The 22,921-nt window shown below is 43.4% G+C and overlaps 2 protein-coding genes across 3 annotated transcripts; one reads left to right on the forward strand and one right to left on the reverse strand.

Moving 5' to 3' along the window:
• stoml2 (stomatin (EPB72)-like 2) lies at positions 1-4,986 on the reverse strand. Its single transcript, XM_010877699.4, has 10 exons — positions 4,603-4,986; positions 4,241-4,402; positions 4,032-4,131; positions 3,868-3,926; positions 3,677-3,778; positions 3,457-3,591; positions 2,964-3,108; positions 2,608-2,687; positions 1,748-1,876; positions 1-1,662 (listed from the first exon to the last, which is right to left on the reverse strand). Exons 1-10 carry the CDS (start codon positions 4,642-4,644, stop codon positions 1,543-1,545), a joined length of 1,074 nt encoding a protein of 357 aa, XP_010876001.1. The 5' UTR covers positions 4,645-4,986; the 3' UTR covers positions 1-1,542.
• A 2,276-nt stretch (positions 4,987-7,262) lies between these two features.
• Positions 7,263-15,733, forward strand: pigo (phosphatidylinositol glycan anchor biosynthesis, class O). 2 transcript variants are annotated; one of them, XM_010877695.3, is made up of 11 exons: positions 7,263-7,436; positions 8,895-9,373; positions 9,492-9,635; positions 9,712-9,835; positions 10,014-10,173; positions 10,270-10,452; positions 10,701-12,297; positions 12,400-12,603; positions 14,207-14,394; positions 14,805-14,875; positions 15,041-15,733. In XM_010877695.3, exons 2-11 carry the CDS (start codon positions 8,896-8,898, stop codon positions 15,168-15,170), a joined length of 3,279 nt encoding a protein of 1,092 aa, XP_010875997.2. In that variant the 5' UTR covers positions 7,263-7,436; position 8,895; the 3' UTR covers positions 15,171-15,733. The 2 variants fall into 2 exon arrangements, with proteins under 2 accessions (XP_010875997.2, XP_010875998.2); XM_010877696.3 differs by lacking the exon at positions 14,805-14,875.
• Positions 15,734-22,921: the final 7,188 nt, after the last annotated feature.

Here is a 22,921-nt window from a genome sequence, read left to right on the forward strand (position 1 = left end):
ATGGATTGATGTTTTATTGGCCTACAAACAACAGTCATGGTTTTCAGCATTGTTGGGACTAGCAGACCACATATTCATATATAACTCAACACCACCTCCCTGAGGTATAAACATGTAACGTGCATACTGTTCTGGAAATCATTTTCTATAAAATATGAAAACCCCTCAATGGTAGCATAGGAGAAACATAGCAGAGACAGCGGGGAAAAAATACATTGAAACTAACAATTTAAAATAATTCACCAATCCAAGATTTGATGTACTAATTAATTGACTATTATGTCTATCAAATGGAAATAAAACATTCCAATATTCCAAAATGCATTTTGAGTTATTTTGGTAACTTCAGGTAACTGCACATTGTTTCCAGATTTCCATGTAGTATAATTTACAAATTAATAAAATAGTTACTTCCAAAAATCTTTAATTATGTTAAGAAGCAGCTTCTCAATGTAGGAATATAATGGGAGAGCTTTGACCTCTGAAAGGTGTACAAATGGTGTGTTAGCAATACAAGTATATGGCTGATGTTTGTTCTCAAATGTATGTTTTGACCACAACAATGAGAATAGGACAAGCCACAAAAGCCATTATTTGTGTATAACATATACTTTAAAATGGGAGATTTTCACTGAGTGGTTACTTTTAACTTGATTTTGCAGACAATTTAAACCCACCAATGCCCACCCTCTCACACCAAAAACGAAACAAAAGACATGTTTCACTGAAATCATTTACAGAATTGCCCAAAATGTAAACTATTACGGGGAGACAGCATCCCTGCCTTGCTTCATATCCAATCATCATCCCTCCACTGTTTACTTGCAACCCAGAAGGCTCTGAATGTCAAGGCAAAAGCACTCAATTAGATGAAGTAAAAGACTTTGGCCCAATCCCAACTCACCTCCCTAGACACAACACACTTATGGAGATATGAGATCATTAGACTGGCATATATAACATGGTAAAACTTTACCCAAGCCTGGAGGGCAAGAGGGCGCCATTATGGTATCGCTTACAATGTCATCAGATCTCCACAAGTGGATATGGTGTAGGGCCGAAAGGCAGACTTGGGATTTGGACAAAGTAAAATATAAAAAAAGACAGGAGAATCATCCAAACATCACTTAAACAGGTCCCATCTTATCAAATCAAGCACATGAGGGACATCATTTAGAATATTCTAAACAAGGTTACTCATTTACCATAGGTCAACAGCAACACTGCAGTGTTTTGACCATTGGCTCAAAGAGATCATCAATACATCAGCTCATGCATCAGTAACAGGGACATGTGCATGTACAATAACACGTAAAGAAAAATTGACATGAATCCACCCCAAATTAAATCGATGTTTCCAGGTCATAAACCCCACCCAAAGTCTTCTTTCAACGTCCTCCCATATTCAGCGGTTTAGTGTGTCCTATTGGCCAGAGTGTGGTGACGCTGACCAGGCAACAATGCCCCAGTGCCTGATGGTTGTCTGGCCCTGCCTCCTGTTCTGTGTTTAACTTTGCTAAAACACAGCTCTGTTGACGTCCATCACTGCTGGGTTGGTTGTGCAGGCTCCTCCTTCTGAACCGCCCACTCTGGATTCACAGAGGACACCGACTCTACCTTCTTTGAGCTTTGTTTGGCCAGGCTGCCGTAAATAGTCATAGCCTAAAGGAAGAGGAAAGAGACGGTTACGGCAAGGAGGAGAGAGACGAGGAGGGTGGGCTGAACAGTTAAGACAACAGACACAGACCTGTGTGACCATGCCACTGATGTCGCCAGAGTTGGAGGGCAGCAGGATGGTGTTGGACTCTTTGGCCAGATTGGCAAAGGCGGAGACGTACTGCTCTGCCACACTGAGAGAGGCTGCCGCATTTCCATTCTGTCCAAAAAACAGTCATAGTTAGTTCCCTGTACCTTCCAGACATAATACATCAACAACAGCAATGGGCATCTCTCCTGAGAAGCGCTATTCGATATACATCTATATATATGAACGCCGATACTATACATGAGTAAAACAGTTTAGTTTGAAAATACTCTTGAGCATTGATTAGTCTACAAGCAATGAACATCAATATGAAGCAGTAGAATTTGCGGCACAGATAAATTCATTATCCATTCCTGTTATCGATGCTCTGAGATGGATATGCAACCTACCTTCTCTGAGCTGCCCTGTGTGAGTGAATTATTTAATTGTACCTAACTTTACCAGGTAAGTTGACTGAAAACACATTCAAATTTACAGCAATGATCTGGGATCAATTAGAGTTAACTGCCTTGGTCATCTATAGAACAGCATATCTTTCACTTTGCTGGCTCAGGGATTTGTTTTGGCAACATTTCAGTCAAATGTCAGATACCATATTCTCCATCTTCCCTCACTGTTACAATCCTGAATAATTAATGAAAATGATTTAAAATATTGTAAACAAAAAAGATTAGTTATTTTTAGAGGGGGTAAATAAAATGAGTGAAAACACAACCAACAGTTTGTAACAAACTGATTTTTGGGCTGCTTCATGATGGATTTAGAACAATTAAAACCTGAGGTCTAGGGTACATCCCCAAACCAAACTTACACGTACACCACAATGCCGGCAGTTACTTTACCTGTTCAGCTAGAGCTTCTGACAGCAGACGGATTGCCTTAGCCTTGGCCTCTGCTTTGGCTAACACAGCATTGGCCTCACCTAGGAGACGATTCAAGTAATTCAGTGGAAATCTTAAAAACACTGGAATCTTTGCCTAGGGGGTGTGAAGTATTTTAAGCTGCATTGAAACTACAGAAACACTATGGTAATTTAGCAGAAACACATCTAAAGAAATCAACCCAGCATTCAACAACAGGTCAGATAAAACCAACGTGAACTGGCTTATGTCCAGGGCCTGCTTTGTTAGCATCCGTTTCACAACATCATCATCAGGAAAACAAAGTTCTTAAGTCATGTAGACGTGCATTAACCTACCAGCTGCTTTGTTAATCTGTTCTGTTTTCTCTCCTTCTGACGCCAGGATCTGAGCTTGCTTGCGACCCTCAGCAACGTTTATGGCTGCTTCCTTGTGCCCTTCAGACTCCAGCACAGTGGCTCTCTTTTTCCGCTCTGCCTCCACCTACAAAATGAAAGGCAGTCAGAATCATGGGCGATGTATCACTCGCGTCTTTCAGTCCGGTGGTAGCACCGGACTGAAATGGAATGGAAAGAACAACCACCTAAACAGTAACAGTCCATTTGCTGGCATTGCACAGGAGAAGTGCATGAGATTTGTATTAAGACAATGACTGTGCCAGTCCTCACTAAAAACATGCTCTGCTTTGCACGGTATTTGTAACCATTACACAGTTCTGAAAGAATGCGCATCCTATGCCAGCTGTCACTGGTAAATGTAATTAAACTGTGATTTTATTTATTCTTGAAAGAAAACGTCTCATGTACTGGTCTAGCGGCAGGGCCAGCCCACCTGCATCTGCATGGACTCTTTGACACGAGGGGGAACGTGTATGTCCTTGATCTCGTATCGAAGGCAACGAATCCCCCAGTCATCAGACGCCTGATTGATGGAATGGACTATGTTGGTGTTCAGGGTCTCTCTTTCCTACGGTAAAACAATAAGGAAAGGTAAATTTTTTATTTATTTTTTAATCATATTTAAATAATTGGGGAAAATAGAACAGTCTTACCCTGAATACTTTGTCAAGAGTCAGCTTTCCCAGCTCCGAGCGCATCGTGGTCTGGGCAAGCTGGGTGACAGCGTACTCTGGGTCCTCAACTCCATAGCTGGCCTTATAGGAAGGACAGCTTGTTATCGATATCTATAAGCAAAGCAACAACTTTCCATAGAAAAATCATAACATTGTTTTCACCAACTTACCTTAAAAGGATCCAATATCCTAAGATAGAGGACTCCATCAATCTGCAGTGTGACATTATCTGCAGACGTAATCAGAAATCTTTTAATTCAGAGACTAGGACTGAGTGGCTGAAAAGGATGAGGACTGGTTTACGGTGTAAATGAGTGACAGTAAAATGACTTGCCTAAAGAGACTGCAGACTGCTCTGGAACATCAATAACAATCTCTTTAAGACTTTGCACATAACGAATTTTGTCCAGGATTGGAATTAAAAAATTCAAGCCCTGCATAACATCCAGAAGAGGGATAGACATATTAGCAAAATGTGTTTCGTGCATTCAGGGGTTATAATGTGATGATCACAGGCCAATTGGAAATGAATAGATAAATTACCGGCTCAAGGATGCGATGGAAGCGACCCATCCTTTCCACAACCCAGGATTCTTGTTGTGGCACAAACAAAACCACCGTGTTCATGGGCAAACTGGATGCCCATCGGTGCTGGGCTTGTGTCGCCCACAACGCTGGCACTGTGGGCACTGACCTCTGGGAATGCTGAAGGGATGCAACAAAAACAACCATTACCAGAGAGTACATTACACAGTGTTGCATCTGAAAGTTAGAGAGTAGCATCATGAAATGCAATGTATTAAATACAGCATGACATGAGATGGTTGAAAACGTAGCGAGCACAGTATTTAGATAGCCAGCTAAACGACCCCATTATCTTCAGCTTGTTTAAGCATACCTCTTACCTTTAAAAGGACACCGCTGGTCCGGCAAAATGTTCGGAGCATTTTCTTATTCTAATATAGACACCAATGAGTAGCTATGTGTTTTAGCTAAGTGGAAAAACGTATGAATTATGCTCTCATGTGTGACCCTTGCCGAGCTAGGAAACAGAAATTACATCAACTTGGAGAGCATTGATCAAAAGTGTCCCCCTTTTTGTGGAAACGGAACGTTCCAGGTGAAACGGTAATAAGTAAATTACTGCCATAAATATACGTTGAAATTATATATACAGAAAATATTGCTAAAAACGTTACGTTAACATATTATGATATTTTTAATATAATTATGTGGCCTTTAAAACAACCTGAGTCCGATATTCCAGTATTTTCCATATGCACTCCTTTTCAGTGCGCATGTCAGAATCGGTCAGCATAGACTGGCATACTGCCGGCATAGACAGGAAGTGGAGTAACAGTGAGAGGTGACCGTGTGGGAACATGCCATAGAGATGGTTAGACGTCCTTGAATTCCAATCTACCATGCCCATCCTAGAAACAAGGGTGGAGCGGAGAAAGGATTGGTTCATTTGAGACGTGCAATTTAAAAGATTGTCGATGGTATCAATGGACCCATTATCTTCAGAACACACTTGTGTAATATTTTATTTTTTTAGGAAATATCATACATTTCTAAAAATACATAAACTGAGTACAATAAACTATTTAATTGACATGTATTCTACGTTATATGTCTAGAAATCAGGCTTAAACAAATGCATCTCATATAATAAGACATACCTTAGGTGAAATGTTGTCTGATATTGCGAGACTAAACAATAATGTGGAGTTTTAAGGGTGAAGGGGCTGGTTTGGGATTCATAGTAATATACAACCCTGTTTCCAAAAAAGTTGGGATGCATTGTAAAATGCAAATAAAAACAGAATGCAATGATGTGCAAATCCTTTATCCCCATTTTTAATTGCAAATAGTACAAAGACAACAATTCATATGTTGAAACAAAAGTTGGGACAAGGGCATGTTTACCACTATGTTGCAACACCTCTTCTTTTAACAACACTCTGTAAGCGTTTGGGAACTGAGGAGACCAATTGCGGTAGTTTTGAAAGTGAAATGTTTTTCCATTCTTGATTGATATAGGATTGCAATTGCTCAACAGTTCGGAATCTTCTTTGTCATATTTCTCGTTTCATAGTGTATCAAATGTTTTCATTGGGTGACAAGTCTGGACTGCAGGCAGGCCAGTTTAGTACCCAGACTCTTTTACTACGGAGTCATGCTGTTGTATTATGTGCAGAATGTGGTTTGGTCTTGCAGAAATAAGTAAGGACTTCCCTGAAAAATATGTTGTCTGGATGAAAACATATGTTGCTCCAAAACATGTATATATTGTTCAGCATTAATAATGCCTTCACAGATGTGCAAGTCACCCATACCATGTACACTAATGCACCCCCATACCATCACGGATGCTGGCTTTTGAACTGTGTGCTGATAGGAAGCTGAATGATCCCACTCCTCTATAGTGGATGCGGCAGAGGATGCGGCATCCATGATTCCCAAAATAATTTCAAATGTTCATTTGTCAGACCACAGGACAGTTTTCCACTGTGCCTTGGTCCATCTTAAACGAGCTCAGGCCCAGAGAAGGCGGTAGCATTTCTGGATCTTGTTTATTATGGTTTCTTATTATGGTTCACAGACAGTTGTTTTCTGAAGTGTTCATGAGCCAATGCAAGGATTTCCACTACAGAATTGTGGCTGTTTTTAAGGCAGTGCTGTCCCTTGCGTACAGAGATTTATCTACATTCTCTGAATCTTTTAATGATAATATGTACCATAGATGATGAGATCTCGGAACTCTGCAATTTTAATTTGAGAAACTTTATTCTTAAATTATAGCACTATTTGCCTGCGCAGTCTTTCACAGAGTGGTGAAATCCTCCCGATCCTCACGTCTGACAGACCCATCCTCTCTGGAATGTTCTTGTAATTCCCAATCATGTTATTGACCTGTTGCCACCTCTTAACAGTACTGCTTCAACTGTATTATGTTCAAGGGCATTCTTTCTTTCCCCAATAGCATTTTGATATGATTAAGATCTGGGCTTTTACTTTTTCTTTTTGAGCTCTTCTGTTGTAGCTTTGCTTTTCTGTTTTTGATCATTGTCCTGTTGCAAGATCCATGTTTGAATGAGCTTCAACTTTTTGACAGATGGCCTCACATTGTCCTCAAGAATTCTCTACGGAATTTGGTTGAATCAATGATGGCAAGTTGACAGCAAAGCAGCCTCAAACCATAATGCTACAGCCTCCATACTCTACGGGTTTATGAGTTTCTACTCTTCAAAGGCTTATTTCAGTTTGCCAGCAAACATGCCAGCCAGACAACTCCATCAGTGAGTCATCTGTCATACAACTTGTTCCAGTAGTTTTGGTCATTACCCAGGTGTGGTCTGACAAATGCCGGGTCATGATATTATTTTTCTATTTAAATTGTGATACACCAACAGTTTTGCAAGTCATCTGAATAAACGCTGATCGAATCTGGCTAGGTTGCACCATTTGGGTTTAACATTAAATCCTCTTCACGCTACGATGATACAGATGTACTCCGATTTCTCAGATAAGAAACTTCTTTCCATCTCTATGGGACATGCGCTATTGCGATTCTGCTGTGCTAGGCGCTGGCAATTGAATGAATAGCTGAGTTCCAATGAAGGTAGCAAAGGGGGAGTATTATCGCAGTGTGTATACCTGAGGTACCTGTCTTGCTGTGTGTATAGTCTTTATCGACTGCCCCTGACTGAGGGAGGACAAAACGGAGATTTACAAGGTCAGTAGCGCTAGCCTTTTAATACCACAAACATAGCTTGGCTAGCTAGCCCTAAGGTTAGCTGGTCAACGACTGTACTAGTGGGGTTGGTAATTTAAAACATGTTATGCCTAACGTTAGTTACTGTTTAACAAGCTAGCTAATACAGCTTAGATATTCTAATCAAGTCTTCTGAAAAAGACATCAGTAAGTATAGTACTTTCTCACCCAAATCTATGATGCTGAATGGCCATATTTTGTTTAGTAAGTTCTGTGTCGTTTTCGTTTATAACTAAGCGGTGATATCGAATGTCAACTGCATTTTTCTGAGGCAAAGTCGATGGCGTGGTGGGCTTGAGGGTTCATCCACACTCCCTTTCTGATTAAAAAAAACTGTTGTCAGAGGGTGATGGCGCCTACAAGGCCACCTGGCATGCGAGGAGAATGAGTTTAGTCCAGGGATAGGTTATACTATTCCTGGCCAGTCGCAGGATTTGGATTCAAAATCTAGCCAATCACTTAGCATCAGCTCATTGATTGACTAACGCACTTGGTCTTTGAATTTCCAAAACTATATGTGCAATATTTAAGTGAAAGTTCAGAAATTGGTATAGCAGATTTCAAGTCTTGTCTATGGTAGGATACACAAGCATCCTCGGTGCCTAACATGCTTCAGACACCGATGTGGAAGGTGTTCACATGCTTCAGACACCGATGTGGAAGGTGTTCACATGCTTCAGACACCGATGTGGAAGGTGTTCACATGCTTCAGACACCGATGTGGAAGGTGTTCACATGCTTCAGACACCGATGTGGAAGGTGTTCACATGCTTCAGACACCGATGTGGAAGGTGTTCACATGCTTCAGACACCGATGTGGAAGGTGTTCACATGCTTCAGACACCGATGTGGAAGGTGTTCACATGCTTCAGACACCGATGTGGAAGGTGTTCACATGCTTCAGACACCGATGTGGAAGGTGTTCACATGCTTCAGACACCGATGTGGAAGGTGTTCACATGCTTCAGACACCGATGTGGAAGGTGTTCACATGCTTCAGACACCGATGTGGAAGGTGTTCACATGCTTCAGACACCGATGTGGAAGGTGTTCACATACTTAGCTAACTGGAAAGGTAGTGTAGTTCCTCAGCTGGAGGCACACAAACATATGGATCTATGCAAATCTGCTGCAGTAATTGTATCCTCTTTAGTTCTGTTAAAACATTTTTTGATTTTAAAGATGAGTGCCTTGTTTCAAGAACTGTTTTGCATGTGTCGTAGAGATGAACCTTCATGTTTAAAAGCCTTAATTAAGTTTTAACTTTACATTACAAGTGCTGGCGCTAACGCAATAACTGTAATCATCAGTTGGCTGATGAGATTTTTATTGAACGATCAAGATTCGAGCTACATCCTGCCAATTGTTTTTACACTGAAATGTATTTGGCCCACATATTCTAATACAATGTGTCCCCAGGATGAAGAAACTCCCCATCCTAGCCCTGCTCCTGTGGCTGTGTGCCTTGTTCTACGTGGGCATCTTCCTGTTTGTGGGCGGCTTTCTGCTGGTGAGGCTTGAGGTCAACCGGACCAGCACCTGTGGGGATGTTTTGCTGCCAGGGGGCCAGCAGGTGGACTTCTGCCAAGCACAGCCACGCTTTCGCAGGGCTGTGGTTCTCATCATAGATGCTCTGAAGATTGACTTTGCCCGTTTTGACCGTGCAAACAAAGAGCCCCGCCCATTCGAGAACAAGCTGCCCGTGCTAGAGGAAATTACCTCATCAAAGCCCTCCCATGCACGCCTGTACCCGTTCCGTGCCGACCCCCCAACCACCACCATGCAGAGAATCAAGGGTTTCACCACTGGCTCCCTTCCAACCTTTATTGATGTGGGCAATAACTTTGCCTCCAGCGCCATCCTGGAGGACAACTTAGTTCACCAGCTGGGAGAAGTAGGTGAGTGGCATTGCATGAAGTCTGGTTAATTTTGCCAGCCAGTAAGTTAAAAAAGCTCAGCCGATACTCAGAAAAGGCACAGGTGGGACAGAAAGTTTGAACTCCGTTATTCCTGTAGGCAAAAGAGTGGTTTTCATGGGCGATGACACCTGGGAAAATCTCTTCCCCAAAAAGTTCCACCGCTCCATGCCCTTCCCCTCGTTCAACGTCAAGGATCTGCACACCGTGGACAATGGGATTCTGCAGCACCTCTACAACATCAGTAAGCGCCGTCAGACAGCCGGACTCATTTGATGCACAGTCCTGGACTTCCCCTTCACATGTCCTGTCTTCCACAGTGGTAGGTGACGACTGGGATGTGCTGCTAGCTCACTTCCTGGGGGTGGATCACTGTGGCCACAGGTTTGGTCCTGACCACCCAGCCATGGCTGACAAGCTCACCCAGATGGACGAGGTCATCAGGTCAGTAGAAAGAAAATGTTGTTCTCGGGCTACAGCGCACTCCCGTTGCGTTCAAGTGCAGACTTGAATACATCGATGTCAATTTGAAGAGCTTAGTAACTCGGTAGTACAAGGGCTTCTGAAATACGGTGTGCTGCGTTGGTCCTGATGACTGTTCGGCTGTCGTTTCGTCCCGCAGATCTGTCCTCGATCGGCTGCAGAACGACACCCTGTTAGTGGTGATGGGGGACCACGGTATGACGGATACCGGTGACCACGGGGGAGAGAGCCAGAAGGAGACCGACGCTGCCATCTTCCTCTACAGCCCCTCTCCCCTCTTCCCAGAACCCCCGTCCCAGGTGTGCATAACAGCTGCTCATTACCAGAATGCCTGTGATAGGAAGAGTGTTCTGGTCCACAATGAACGAGCGTTGTCTGGTCTCGTCCCCCGGCAGAGTGATCCTGAGGTGGTGCCCCAGACAGACCTGGTACCCACCCTGGCCCTGCTCCTGGGCGTCCCCATCCCCTACAGCAGTGTGGGGCAGGTCCTGCTGCCTCTGTTCGCCCCAGACGCTGGGGCAGTAGGTGCAGCGGCAGGTCTCAGCCAGGCGGAGGCGCTGTGGATCAATGCCAAACAGGTAACCGCAGAGAACTTTTCATGTGTCCTGTTCCACACACATTTCATGTCCTCGTGTGTCGGCGTGAAATGGAAAGATTTTTGAAATGGAAAGGCTCGTCAGCCTAGGGTTGGGCGACGTCGTGTGCTGCAGTGATTTTCTAAATTTTATTTTCTCGCATGCGTGACTGCACGCTTAATTTCAGTTTTAAACATGACCGCTTGGTTATTCATCTTTATCATTCATCTGACCCACTTTGTCTTTTGAAGGTCAACCGTTTCCTGGAGACATATTCCAGCATGGCTAAAGACATCCCCCCTGAGAGTCTGTCTCGGCTGCAGGCAGACTTCACCCGCCTCTCCAATGAGTACCTCAGCACTGTCGAACAGGGCTTCTCTCCAGCCCCAGAGCTGGTGGCCTCCCTTCAGCGCTACCTGACCTCAGTCCGGGACACCTGCCGTGCCACCTGGGCCCGCTTCAATCCGGTCAAGATGGCTGCCGGCATAGCTGTGTTGGCGTGTGCCTGCGTTCTGTGTTATGTCCTCTCCGAGATGTCCTCCGCGCTGGCGCGGGAGAGTCGTCTGCTGAGAGCCCCCCTGGTGGCGGCCGCGGTGGCGGGGGCGTGTGTGGCTGCGAGCCAGCTGTTGGCCCGGGGCAATGTGGATGGGCCTTGGGCTCTGACAGCGGCAGCCCTCTCCTCTGAGGCCCTCTTCCTCTGGAGAGCCTGGCGGGTCCGGAGGACCGTCGCGGCCGATGGGGAGGAGCCTTCCCCGAGGCGCTGGTGGCTGACCTTGCCTCACTTCTTCCTGAACCCGCCCCTCCTGGTGCTCCTCCTGCGCTGCGCCTCCCTGCTGTCGGACAGCTATGTGATCGCAGAGGGCCGCGTGGTCGCCTTCCTGCTCCTCTCCCTGAGCCTCTACGTCCCCTTCCGCCTCAACTGGGACGGCCTCCTACTGCCGCCCGTCCACGACCCCCTGAAACCCGCCGGGCTGCTGCCCTCCCCTGGGCTGTCCCTCCCCGCCGTCAGGAGGGAGAGCGGCACCTTCCTGGCCTCTCTGGGGGTCCTGGCCGGCTGTGTCTACCTCTCCCTGTGGTTCCACGGCTGTCGTGAGGAGCAGGGCTCCTGCCAGCCCTCGCTGTTTCTCACCCCCCTGTCACGACTGCAGGACAGCCGGCTGAAGAACCTCCACTACGTCCTGTCTCTGGCCTCTCTGGGCGCCTGGACCTACGCGCTGCGGCGTTGGCTGCGCCACTACGGCAACCTGAACAGCCCCGGCTGCGCCGTGTTCGCCGCCCGCTGGGTCGTCCCCCTGCTGTCGGTCTGCCTGGGGCTCCACTGGGCCGTCTCGGCCACCCCGGAGGATAGCTTCCGGAACCTGGCGGAGCTGATCAGCGTGGGCCAGCGGGCCCTCCCCATGGCCGCCTTCTCTCTGCTGGGCCTCGGGCTGGCCCTGCTCTGGCTGGACCCGCTCACCGTGTTCGTCAAGGCCAGGGCGGCGGTGCCCGTCCGGAGCCCCGTCTCGCACCCGCCGCCCCGCTACAGGGCCAGCACGGGCGTCAGTCCCCAGGCGGAGCTGCACCACCTCATCCCGCAGCTGTACCAGCGCATGCGGCGCTCCCTGGAGGACGGAGAACCGGCCAGTGTCCCCGAGGGCGACGGCAGGCCTGCGGTGGAGGCCTACGGCCTGGGTACGGTATACTCTGCACCCCTGGTCCTGCTGTGTGGCCTGTTGGGGCTGGGCCTGTTGCTGCTGCATCCAGAGGGCATGTCCCTGTCCTTCCTGCTGATCCTCTTGGAGATGGGAGCCATGCTGCAGATTCACGCCTCTTCTGCCACCCTAAACGGCCTGCAGGGGGCGCCCTCTGGTAAGAAGCTGACCGTGTCGATATGTGGTCTGACCCTGTAGATGCCTGTTTCTCTTTGTTTCACGGCTGACTGAGAGGTGCTGCCGGTTCTGTGTCTGCCAGGTGGCTTTACGGTGCCCTGGACCCCGGTGGTTCTGTGGTCTCTGGCTGCCACCCAGTTCTTCCACGCCACCGGCCACCTGCCCACGTTCCCCTCCATTCAGTGGGCCGCAGCTTTCGTGGGCTTCCCCGGTGGGCACACGGGCACTGTGCTGCCCGCGTCGCTGGTCGTCCTCAACACTTTCTCGTCTAACATCCTCTTCGCAGGTAACCGTTCAACACGCAGGAACAATGCTGCCGTCTTTGGAGGTTGATTGACAAAAAGGATACTTCATCATTAATGCACCAGTTTATAATAGCAATAAAGCTCCTGTGGTTTGTGGTACATGGCCAATATACGACGACTGAGAGCTGTCTGGATTCAACGCTATATACCACCATCCCCAGGAGCCATGTTGCTATTATAAACTGGTGTTATTAAACATTCAAACCACCCTGTCTAGGATATGAATCATGTCTCTTCAGTCTATGATATGAATCATGTCTCTTCAGTCTATGATATGAATCATGTCTCTTCAGTCTATGATATGAATCATGTCTCTTCAGTCTAGGATATGAATCATGTCTCTTCAGTCTAGGATATGAATCATGTCTCTTCAGTCTAGGATATGAATCATGTCTCTCCAGTCTATGATATGAATCATGTCTCTTCAGTCTAGGATATGAATCATGTCTCTCCAGTCTAGGATATGAATCATGTCTCTCCAGTCTAGGATATGAATCATGTCTCTTCTGTCTATGATATGAATCATGTCTCTTCAGTCTAGGATATGAATCATGTCTCTTCAGTCTAGGATATGAATCATGTCTCTTCAGTCTAGGATATGAATCATGTCTCTTCAGTCTAGGATATGAATCATGTCTCTTCTGTCTAGGATATGAATCATGTCTCTCCAGTCTATGATATGAATCATGTCTCTCCAGTCTAGGATATGAATCATGTCTCTTCAGTCTAGGATATGAATCATGTCTCTTCAGTCTAGGATATGAATCATGTCTCTTCAGTCTAGGATATGAATCATGTCTCTTCAGTCTAGGATATGAATCATGTCTCTTCTGTCTAGGATATGAATCATGTCTCTTCTGTCTAGGATATGAATCATGTCTCTTCTGTCTAGGATATGAATCATGTCTCTTCAGTCTAGGATAGGAATCATGTCTCTTCAGTCTAGGATAGGAATCATGTCTCTTCAGTCTAGGATAGGAATCATGTCTCTTCAGTCTAGGATAGGAATCATGTCTCTTCAGTCTAGGATAGGAATCATGTCTCTTCAGTCTAGGATAGGAATCATGTCTCTTCAGTCTATGATATGAATCATGTCTCTTCAGTCTAGGATAGGAATCATGTCTCTTCAGTCTAGGATAGGAATCATGTCTCTTCAGTCTAGGATATGAATCATGTCTCTTCAGTCTAGGATATGAATCATGTCTCTTCTGTCTAGGATATGAATCATGTCTCTTCAGTCTAGGATAGGAATCATGTCTCTTCAGTCTAGGATAGGAATCATGTCTCTTCAGTCTAGGATAGGAATCATGTCTCTTCAGTCTAGGATAGGAATCATGTCTCTCCAGTCTAGGATAGGAATCATGTCTCTTCAGTCTATGATAGGAATCATGTCTCTTCAGTCTATGATAGGAATCATGTCTCTTCAGTCTATGATATGAATCATGTCTCTTCAGTCTATGATATGAATCATGTCTCTTCTGTCTATGATATGAATCATGTCTCTTCTATATTTCAGTGTCTGTTTACGGTAGTGATCATGAAAATCAAGGTCTGTTTTACCGAAGTGTGTGTGTGTCTGCGCAGTGGCTTCTCCTTTGCTCCTCTTCTGGCCGCTGGTGTGTGAGGTGCGCGGGGTACGGGGAGGAGGAAGGGGCGGGGAGGAAGTGGATGACAATGCCATCATGGAGATGCGATTGAGGGAAAGTCCCCGGCAATTCAGCTCTGCCCTTCTTCAGCTCTCCACACGCTACCTGTTCATTACCGGAGCACAGGTAAAAAAAAACACACACACACACGTTTGTTTTTATATCCTCATGGGGACCTGAAAAACAAAATTGCATGCTCCCTAGCCCTTATCTTAACTCTTACCCTAACCTTAACCTAACCTTAACCTCAATAAAGTAACATTTATTCCGAAACTTTACCTAGCTCTAATGCCTAACCTAAACCCTAAACCTAACCAACAATGCCTGGACCTTAAAAAACCCACAATTCTAACTCTAAAATTAATTGTAAGTTTGACCCTAAACCCTGAGCCGGAAATTGACTTTTGCCTCATGGGGCCCTCAAAAATGTCCCCATGAGGAATGTTTTTCAGGTTTTAATATACTTAGATACAAAAACAAACGCACACACACAGTCCTCTGTCATTGTCTCAGGACCTCCTGTCCCCTCTTCTCAGGTGTTTGCATCAGTCTGTGCGGCTGCTATTCTCAGGAGACATCTCATGGTGTGGAAGGTTTTTGCACCCAAGTAAGTAATCCCCCCCCCCCCACCACCACCTCCAACCGCGTCTGAATGCTCTGTCCTTCCTTCCTACTACGCGTGACCGCACCTACGCTTGCTGCGTGTGTCCCAGTCCCATGTGATGCTCCCGCTAGCGTTGTCTTCTCAACCATATCTCCTCTGAACGTTCAGGTTGATGTTCGAGGCCTCAGGGTTCCTGGTGAGCAGTGTGTCTGTGCTGGCCGGTGTGTCCCTGGTGTTGAGGGTGGACCTGGCAGTGGGGCGCTGGTTTCAGAGACTCCTCCCTGACACGTCCAGGTAGCAATGCTCCTCCAGCTGCCCAGGACTCAAGTCTTTGGTACCCTACTCTGCACACCCCCCCTCCGGTTTCAGGGCGAGGTGAGAGTGGCAGGGGTGGGGAGATGGACAGAGGGTCTCCAACGTTGTTCGGGGGACGTTGCCAGATGAACGTATCTGGCGTCAGTGTTTGGAGAGCGTTATGTCTCAACGCGGCTCTCGTGCTCGGTTAGAGAAGATGGACCACAATGGAACTGGATGTTTGGAAGTGTTCATGTCCATCGTCAAGATGACAAACTCATCAAAAAAGCATCTGTCATACCCGGCTAAATCCTCCTTGGTTGTGTATGGGAGAGATTCAAGCCTTCATTACATTAGTCACCAGTAGATTGCCTATCTGATGGGCAGTTAATGAGGTTGTTGATGGATTGGAGACCCACAATGTTCTCTGGCACATGCTCAGTTATGTGAGACAGGTTACAGGAAATGGGTGGATAGCGTTCATAAGCAATTAATAAATCCTTCTCTGCAAAGTGCATTATGTCTGTCATCTCAAGTGTCTGCTGAATAAATGTTTTTTATAACTTTTTATGTTTAAAAATTGATTAAAAGATCTACGCATGGTTTTCTTACTGTCAATGATAAAATGACTATTTTACACCATCAGGAATAATGCTCTTAATTAATCTAAAATAATATCATAAAATGTTTTCTGATCATACTTTTTAGTAATTTACGTGGGCCATTGAAAAATGTTTTCCCTTTGACAAGTCCCTAGCTTTAATGAATTCCTTGTGTGATCGTGTTTGGTGAAAGGAAAACATAGAACTCCAGGACATACAGTATCAGTCAAAGGTTTGGACACACCTATTGAATGGGTAAGTGTATCCTAACTTCCTCCTGGTACTGTAAGTATTTATTTTCTCTAGTAGGTACAGAGTGTTGTAGATCGCCACATAAAGCTATGACATTTAATTTCTCTGCGTCAGTGTGAAGTGATGAATCACAAGGGATGGAAGTCGGGCTCCGGTTGAGTTAGCGCCTGGATGTCTACTGCTCAGGGTGGAAGGTAGTAGGTAATATGTGCCAATCTGAGGCACGCCTTGTTTTGAGAAGTGGAGATCGGTTCAGTTGGCACAGATACTGTTTGTTAAAAATACTTTTGTTTAATATTATTTTTGTTTAATATAACTAATGAACTGCTATTATTGTTAAAATCAAATTAAATATTTTGTACATCATGACATTGTTGCAGTTCTTTCATCTGCCACAGTTCGACAGCGTTGGATATATGTGGGACCACAGAAGTCCTCCTGTCAGACGTGCTAATAAATCTAGTACTTTAACATGTCACTTACCAGACAGCCAGGAAACCCCTGGACAGAACCTCATGGTATACTGGCATCTAGATTTACACAAGCTTTTATAAAGCAACTCAGGCTTTATCTATACCTTGACAATAGATGGATGTTGCTAATCCACCCGCCACTAAAACGCAGGCTTGTGTCTGTGTGCATGTCACATGACTGGCTGAATGCCAAGCTCTCCATTGAGCCAGTGCATCAGTCCATTGGTGAGTCAGTGCATCAGTCCATTGGTGAGTCAGTGCCACATTAAAACACTTGCCTTTGGCAGTGCGTACTTTCCATGAACTTTAGGATGGATCCTATTATTATAACAAAATCTGTGATGCAATTGGTATTTTAATAATAGTATAATACAACAAACATCTGGTTTATAAAAATATGATTTCCTTAAATGAATGGGATCATGCCACTTTTCAGATGGCTCAGTGAAATGTCCTGCCCTCAGAGAAAGTCACAGTGGTTTGTTGCAGTAGAAATGAACCTGGACAAAACATGACCTTATAAAGTGATATATGCCAAAACACATTTACTTGGGCTGAAGCCAGAGACTTATCGGTTACTAACCCAGCCAGGCCAAATTTACCAAACTCCTCAAAAACCTCTTTCATAATCCAGTATAGAGATCAGCACTGTCTATAAAGTTACAGCTAAACTGTCTGAGACTTCAAACGCTGTCCAGTATCTGTTATAAACTAAGTGAAGCAGAATAATTTCTATGATTTCAGACTCCTGTATCACCTGTAGTCTATGGAACAGCACGCCATGTAGTCTACACCGCTTGGGGAACCAGACTGGTTCAGCCTGTGAGGTCTGGTGTTTTTCCAGTCACGGTTACATCACCTCTGTCTGCAAGATGAATTCTGGGAACTGTAGCCATTGACCCCTTGGTAAGGGTGGCTGCCTTATCTGTGATTGTTGCGGTTAACTTGGGGCTTTCCACAGCTCCCTGCTCTCCTTTATCAACCAGTAGAAGATTAACCTCATCATCATGCTCCACTTCTATCGCCTTCCCCGAGCACAAGGTTAATTATTGGAAATCCCATGTGAGGCCCGGTCGTAAGAATGAAGGAATAGATCTGCAAGATTATGTGCGGTACACATTGTCGAACACTCTTGAAGCAAGTTGCATTCATTAATATTAATCGCCTCTTCATCGGGTTAATTGTCTAGCTATGCCTTAAACAGTCCTGGCCTTTGAAAAAATGAGAATGGGTGTTTGCACTTTCATCTTTCATTCAGCATCATTACCATTATCTTAGTACTTGCAGAGGCATTGGTAAAAGCCCTGACTTAGCAGCTTACTTACAACCCCTGGATGGCTGCCACCTACTTTCCCATGTGCCATGCCTGCATAATCTGGCACCTCGGGCCAGTGCAGGATCAGGGGCTTTCTTTCCCAGAGTATACAATGTTGATGCCAACAGAGATCTGGCAGTGAAATGGTGAGAAAGTGGGAAATTGATGCACAATAGGGTGTTTTATAAAAATGTCACTGTTAAGGAGCTGTCACAGTGAAAGTGATCTGAATCACGTACATAAAGACATGTGACAAGTTGGAACTGGCAAAGTTATCTGCACTGTGTGGGCATTTTACTGAGTTGATTTATTATTCAGCCCTGTCTGACTTTTGCATTGTAAAGTGTGATCAGAATGGATGATTTGTTTTGGTCAACAATCTCCACAAAATATTGTGTGATATAAAGAAATGGCGATTATTTTTTTGTACATCAGTGATGTTAAAAGGCAGGTAGAAACACCGTACTGGATAAGTATCTAAAGCTTTGCACTCGTGGATTGTGTAATACCACTTCACACTTGGTCAAGGTGTTGGGGATGACAGCTAGACTGCAAATCTGCAGTTCTGCCAGTTTGTTTGACATGCTGAGTAAATACTGTAACTTGGCCAAGCAGAAAGATTAATTGTATTATTGGAAAAATATTTGGCCTTGGTTGCTGATAAGTGAATGTGAATGCTGACTGTTCTAAGCTGTCTTACCAAGTCAATGTAATAAGACCACATCCTCATTTACAGCAGCCCCCTGGGAGGTTAGATTAGATTTAACTTTATTGTCATTGAACAGTACAAGTACCGTACAGCGCAATGCAGTAAGCATCTAACCAGAAGTGCAAAGAGGGCAGAAATATTACGAATTTATATAGGTGCTGGTCATAAAATTAGAATATAATCAAAAAGTTGATTTATTTCAGTAATTCCATTCAAAAAGTGAAACTTGTATAATGTATACATTCATTCCACAGACTGATATATTTCAAGTGTTTATTTCTTTTAATTTTGATGATTATAACTGACAACTAATGAAAAACCCAAACCCAGAATCAACAATGCAGAAGAGCTGAAGGCCACTATCAGAGCAACCTGGGCTCTCATAACACCTGAGCAGTGCCACAGACTGATCGACTCCATGCCAGGCCGCATTGCTGCAGTACTTCAGGCAAAAGGAGCCCCAACTAAGTACTGAGTGCTGTACATCCTCATACTTTTCAGTTGGCCAACATTTCTAAAAATACATTTTTTGTATTGGTCTAAAGTAATATTCAAATTTTCTGAGATACTGAATTTGGGATTTTCATTAGTTGTCAGTTATAATCATCACAATTAAAATAAATAAATATTTGAAATATATCAGTCTGTGTATAAGGAATGAATATAATATACAAGTGTCACTTTCTGAATGGAATTACTGAAATAAATCAACTTTATGATGATATTAACATTTTATGACCAGCACCTGTATGTTACAGGTGGAATGTGTAGTTGCCTTGCTTAGGGACAGAACAAGATATTTTTAACCTCGTCAGCTCAGGATTCAATCTAGCAACCTTTTGGTTACAGGTCGGATGCTTTAAACTCTAAGCTACCTGCTGCGTCATGTGTCTCAATGTGGTTGGTCTGTTCTCTGTTGTCTCCCACCACTACAGTTGAACTATGTTGCTTTTTAATCAGCAGTGGCCACATGGTGACACACATCAAAAGTTTGCTTTCCGTCCTGCTGCTCAGTACAGAAGGGGGACAGTTTATATAATGCGTCTAGGAGATATTAGTAATAACTCAGCCACCACACAATTAACTTAACCATGCTCAGTGTGTGGTTTGTTATTATTTTCTAACCACTGCCCTTGCTCCCTTGTATTGTGTATATTGTCTTGAGAAGAGTGTGGGCGACATGCTGAAACAGTTTCCTCCATTTATTTACATTACAAATAAATGCCCAGATTGTTAGTTGAAGTTCTGCCTTCATGATTGACCATAGTTGTCACTCTTATCGAAACGGAAGATTAAAGATTCCTTTCCCTCAAACTATCCTCCAGGTGGCATAGTCGATAATGTAGGTAATGTGTTTATACAGTACCAGTAAAAGTTGGAGGACACTTTTCTAAAGCTACCTGTGTAGTGTTTACCTGGAAAAACACTACTTAATATTAGAACAGTACAAGTACAGAACAACAAAATGCAGTTAGCATCTAACCAGAAGTGCAAATAGAGGAAGGCAGAAAAGTATAGTATATGTTCTAATATTATATATGTTTATTACCAGTTTATTACCAGTGGAATGTGTAGATGTGCAATAAAGGCAAATGTAGTACAAATGGCAATACTAAATGTGGAATTAAGGCAAATCGAGGAGGGCTGAAAATTTACAAGTATGAAGTATTTTCATGTTTCAATGAAGGTGGAATCAAATGCAGGATTAACTAAGGAGGTTTAATATAATTCAAACAAAATGTGTGCTGGAAATGTACAAAACTGAAAGGAAGAACCACAATGGCCAAAAACCAACAGACAGGAACCTAACATTAAACAATGATCCACAAAGACTGGGAGGCAAGGGCTGAACTAAATACATAGACTAATAGGAGAACAGCAACAGGTGGGGGCTAAACACAGGTGGATTGAATGAACTGATGAAATCAGACGTGAACAGGAAAGACCAAACAAGGACATGAAAATCCCAAGGAGACAGTAAACATGAACCGGAATGATCCCATTCGGCTGGGACCGTTACAAGTATATGTGTATTACCAGTGGAATGTATAGATGTTCAGTGAAGGCAAATGCAGTACATATGGCAAAACTAAATCTACAAAAAGGCAAATAAAGGAGGGCAGAAAATGTACAAGTATTAAGTATATTAGTAGTGGAAGGTGTAGATGAGCAATACTAAATGTGCAATAAGGCAAATAGAGGAGGGCAGACATTTTACGAGTGTGAGGTATAGTGTATGTTATAACTGGGATAATAGTTGTTTGGGTACAAATGGCAATTTCAAAATGGCATTCAAGATGTGCAAATGAAGGAGTGATGTATTAAGCATGTGCATCCGAGATGCAGAGATAGCAGCAGTGAGGCCCCGAGATAGACGTGCATGTGTAACAACTGTAGAAATCCAGGCACAATGGGAATTCTAAATGTGCAAAGAGGCAAATGGAATGTTCAAGGTGTATGTGCCACTGAAATGCAGCGGTGAGGTACATAAGAGTGAATACTAAATAACTTTCATACCTAACTTATAATCAACAATTTCTTGTATTGTCCCAAATGTCAGGTGATTTTTTGTGAGACAGCGTAATACATTTCTTAAAGAAATGTATATGAACTTATCAAGTTGGAAAAAGAGATTACAATAGAAGACCCTGTAATGTTTTCTTTTTTTCCTTACATTTATTTTCTCAAAAGATATCATCTACCTTTTGGACCACATAATAAATCATTGTATGTCTTTATTGTATTTATGTTGATCTGTATTTATAAAAATGCAATTATAGTTTGCAAAGACACATTTATTGCCCACATATATGTATTTTGGAAATATAGCAATTTTCCTGTAAATAATTACAATTGACTAGTACTGTAACAGTCCAAGTAACACTGAGTAAAAATATAAAACAAATATGGCAAGTAACCAGCGTTCAAGGGGAATACCTGGCAATGCTTTTTTCAGGGTGGGGGATTATGTGTGGCTCTTAAACTAGCAGATTAAAATCTCTAGCAAAGAAATCTGTGAGAAACATTACTGTCTACTGTGATTCTTGTGAGACTCATCCATTCAACCTTAGTTACCCTATATACAGTATATGTATGGACAAAATAATAATATTTTTATTTAAATGTTTCAATGCCCGTAAACTGAACCAGTGGAAAGACTGTCGTGCTCCTACCTATTTAGTGTCCTTGAACACCTACATCAAGAACAGTTATCTATTTATCTCCAACCCCACCGGCAGGAAGTATTCCTTTTTCTCTTTGGCTTATAATGTTTATACCTGAATTCCTGGTTGATGCTAAATTACTCAGTTTCTGCTTTTGAAATCAAGCCTCCCACACAAACCATCAGATCACATGTAGAAATTACATGGTTATAATAACAAAGACCCCCTCAAATAAAATTTCTCTATAAATTAAGCTGAGTAATCAACCTTCATTTCACATCAAACAGGTTAAGGTATTGATTATTTTTAATTTTATTGAAGGATATTTGAGTACAAATTAGTTTCACAATTTGGTTACGCTTTATTTTGATAGTCAAAATTACCATCTGTAGATTTTCAACAGATTTTGACACCAACAAACTATCAAAAACTAAGTAAAGGCTTGCTAAGGTTAGGGTTACTATAAGTGTTAGGGAAAGGGTTAAGGTTAGGGATAGGACGAGGCCTAAAGTTAAGGTAAGTGTTAGTAGATAGTTATCTGATATGTTATTGATAGTCTGTAGACAGGCGCTGTAAAGCATCTACAGATTGATATCCAAAAAATATTACCCACTATTATAATGTATGTCAACACTACGTTTGCATGTCTGATTTTATTAATGTGTTCAATAAACAATATTTAAAATTATATATTGTTTTATATTTATCAGAGGACCTCACATCTGCAGATGAAAAAGATTCACATACCACTGTGAGACCTCACATTGGTTATTCAACCATTCTCTAAAGTATATTCTAGACTAGAATCCAAATTATTGATCCCCAAGGAATGATGCAGCAGAAGCAGAGAGACTCAACATGAGAATACATAAGGTTTGGGCGTGTGTCCTCTGTCACAATAGAGTACATGACAATAATACGCAGTCAATTAAAATAAACATGAACCTTTACCTCACCTGAACTGACAAACACCCACACCTGACCATTCTTATACCCTTATCAGTAATAGCAGGTTACTTATCTCCCCCGTCAATGGCAAGAATGGTATCTAAATATTATTGGCTGTGAGCCTAATTGCAGGGAAAGTACTCTTTTAACTCCAAAGAATGCCCTGGCAGCACTTACGTTTTCTTTAAAAAGTTATTGAGTTGAGTAGGGCTTTACAGAAAATAGGTGTGGGACTTGAGAGTGAAAGTGAAAGGTGATGGGATATAAAGCTGTGCCTCTGCATGTCCTTGTC

This window comes from Esox lucius, chromosome 14 (assembly GCF_011004845.1).
Source record: "Esox lucius isolate fEsoLuc1 chromosome 14, fEsoLuc1.pri, whole genome shotgun sequence".
In the NCBI taxonomy this organism is placed as follows: Eukaryota; Metazoa; Chordata; class Actinopteri; order Esociformes; family Esocidae; genus Esox; species Esox lucius.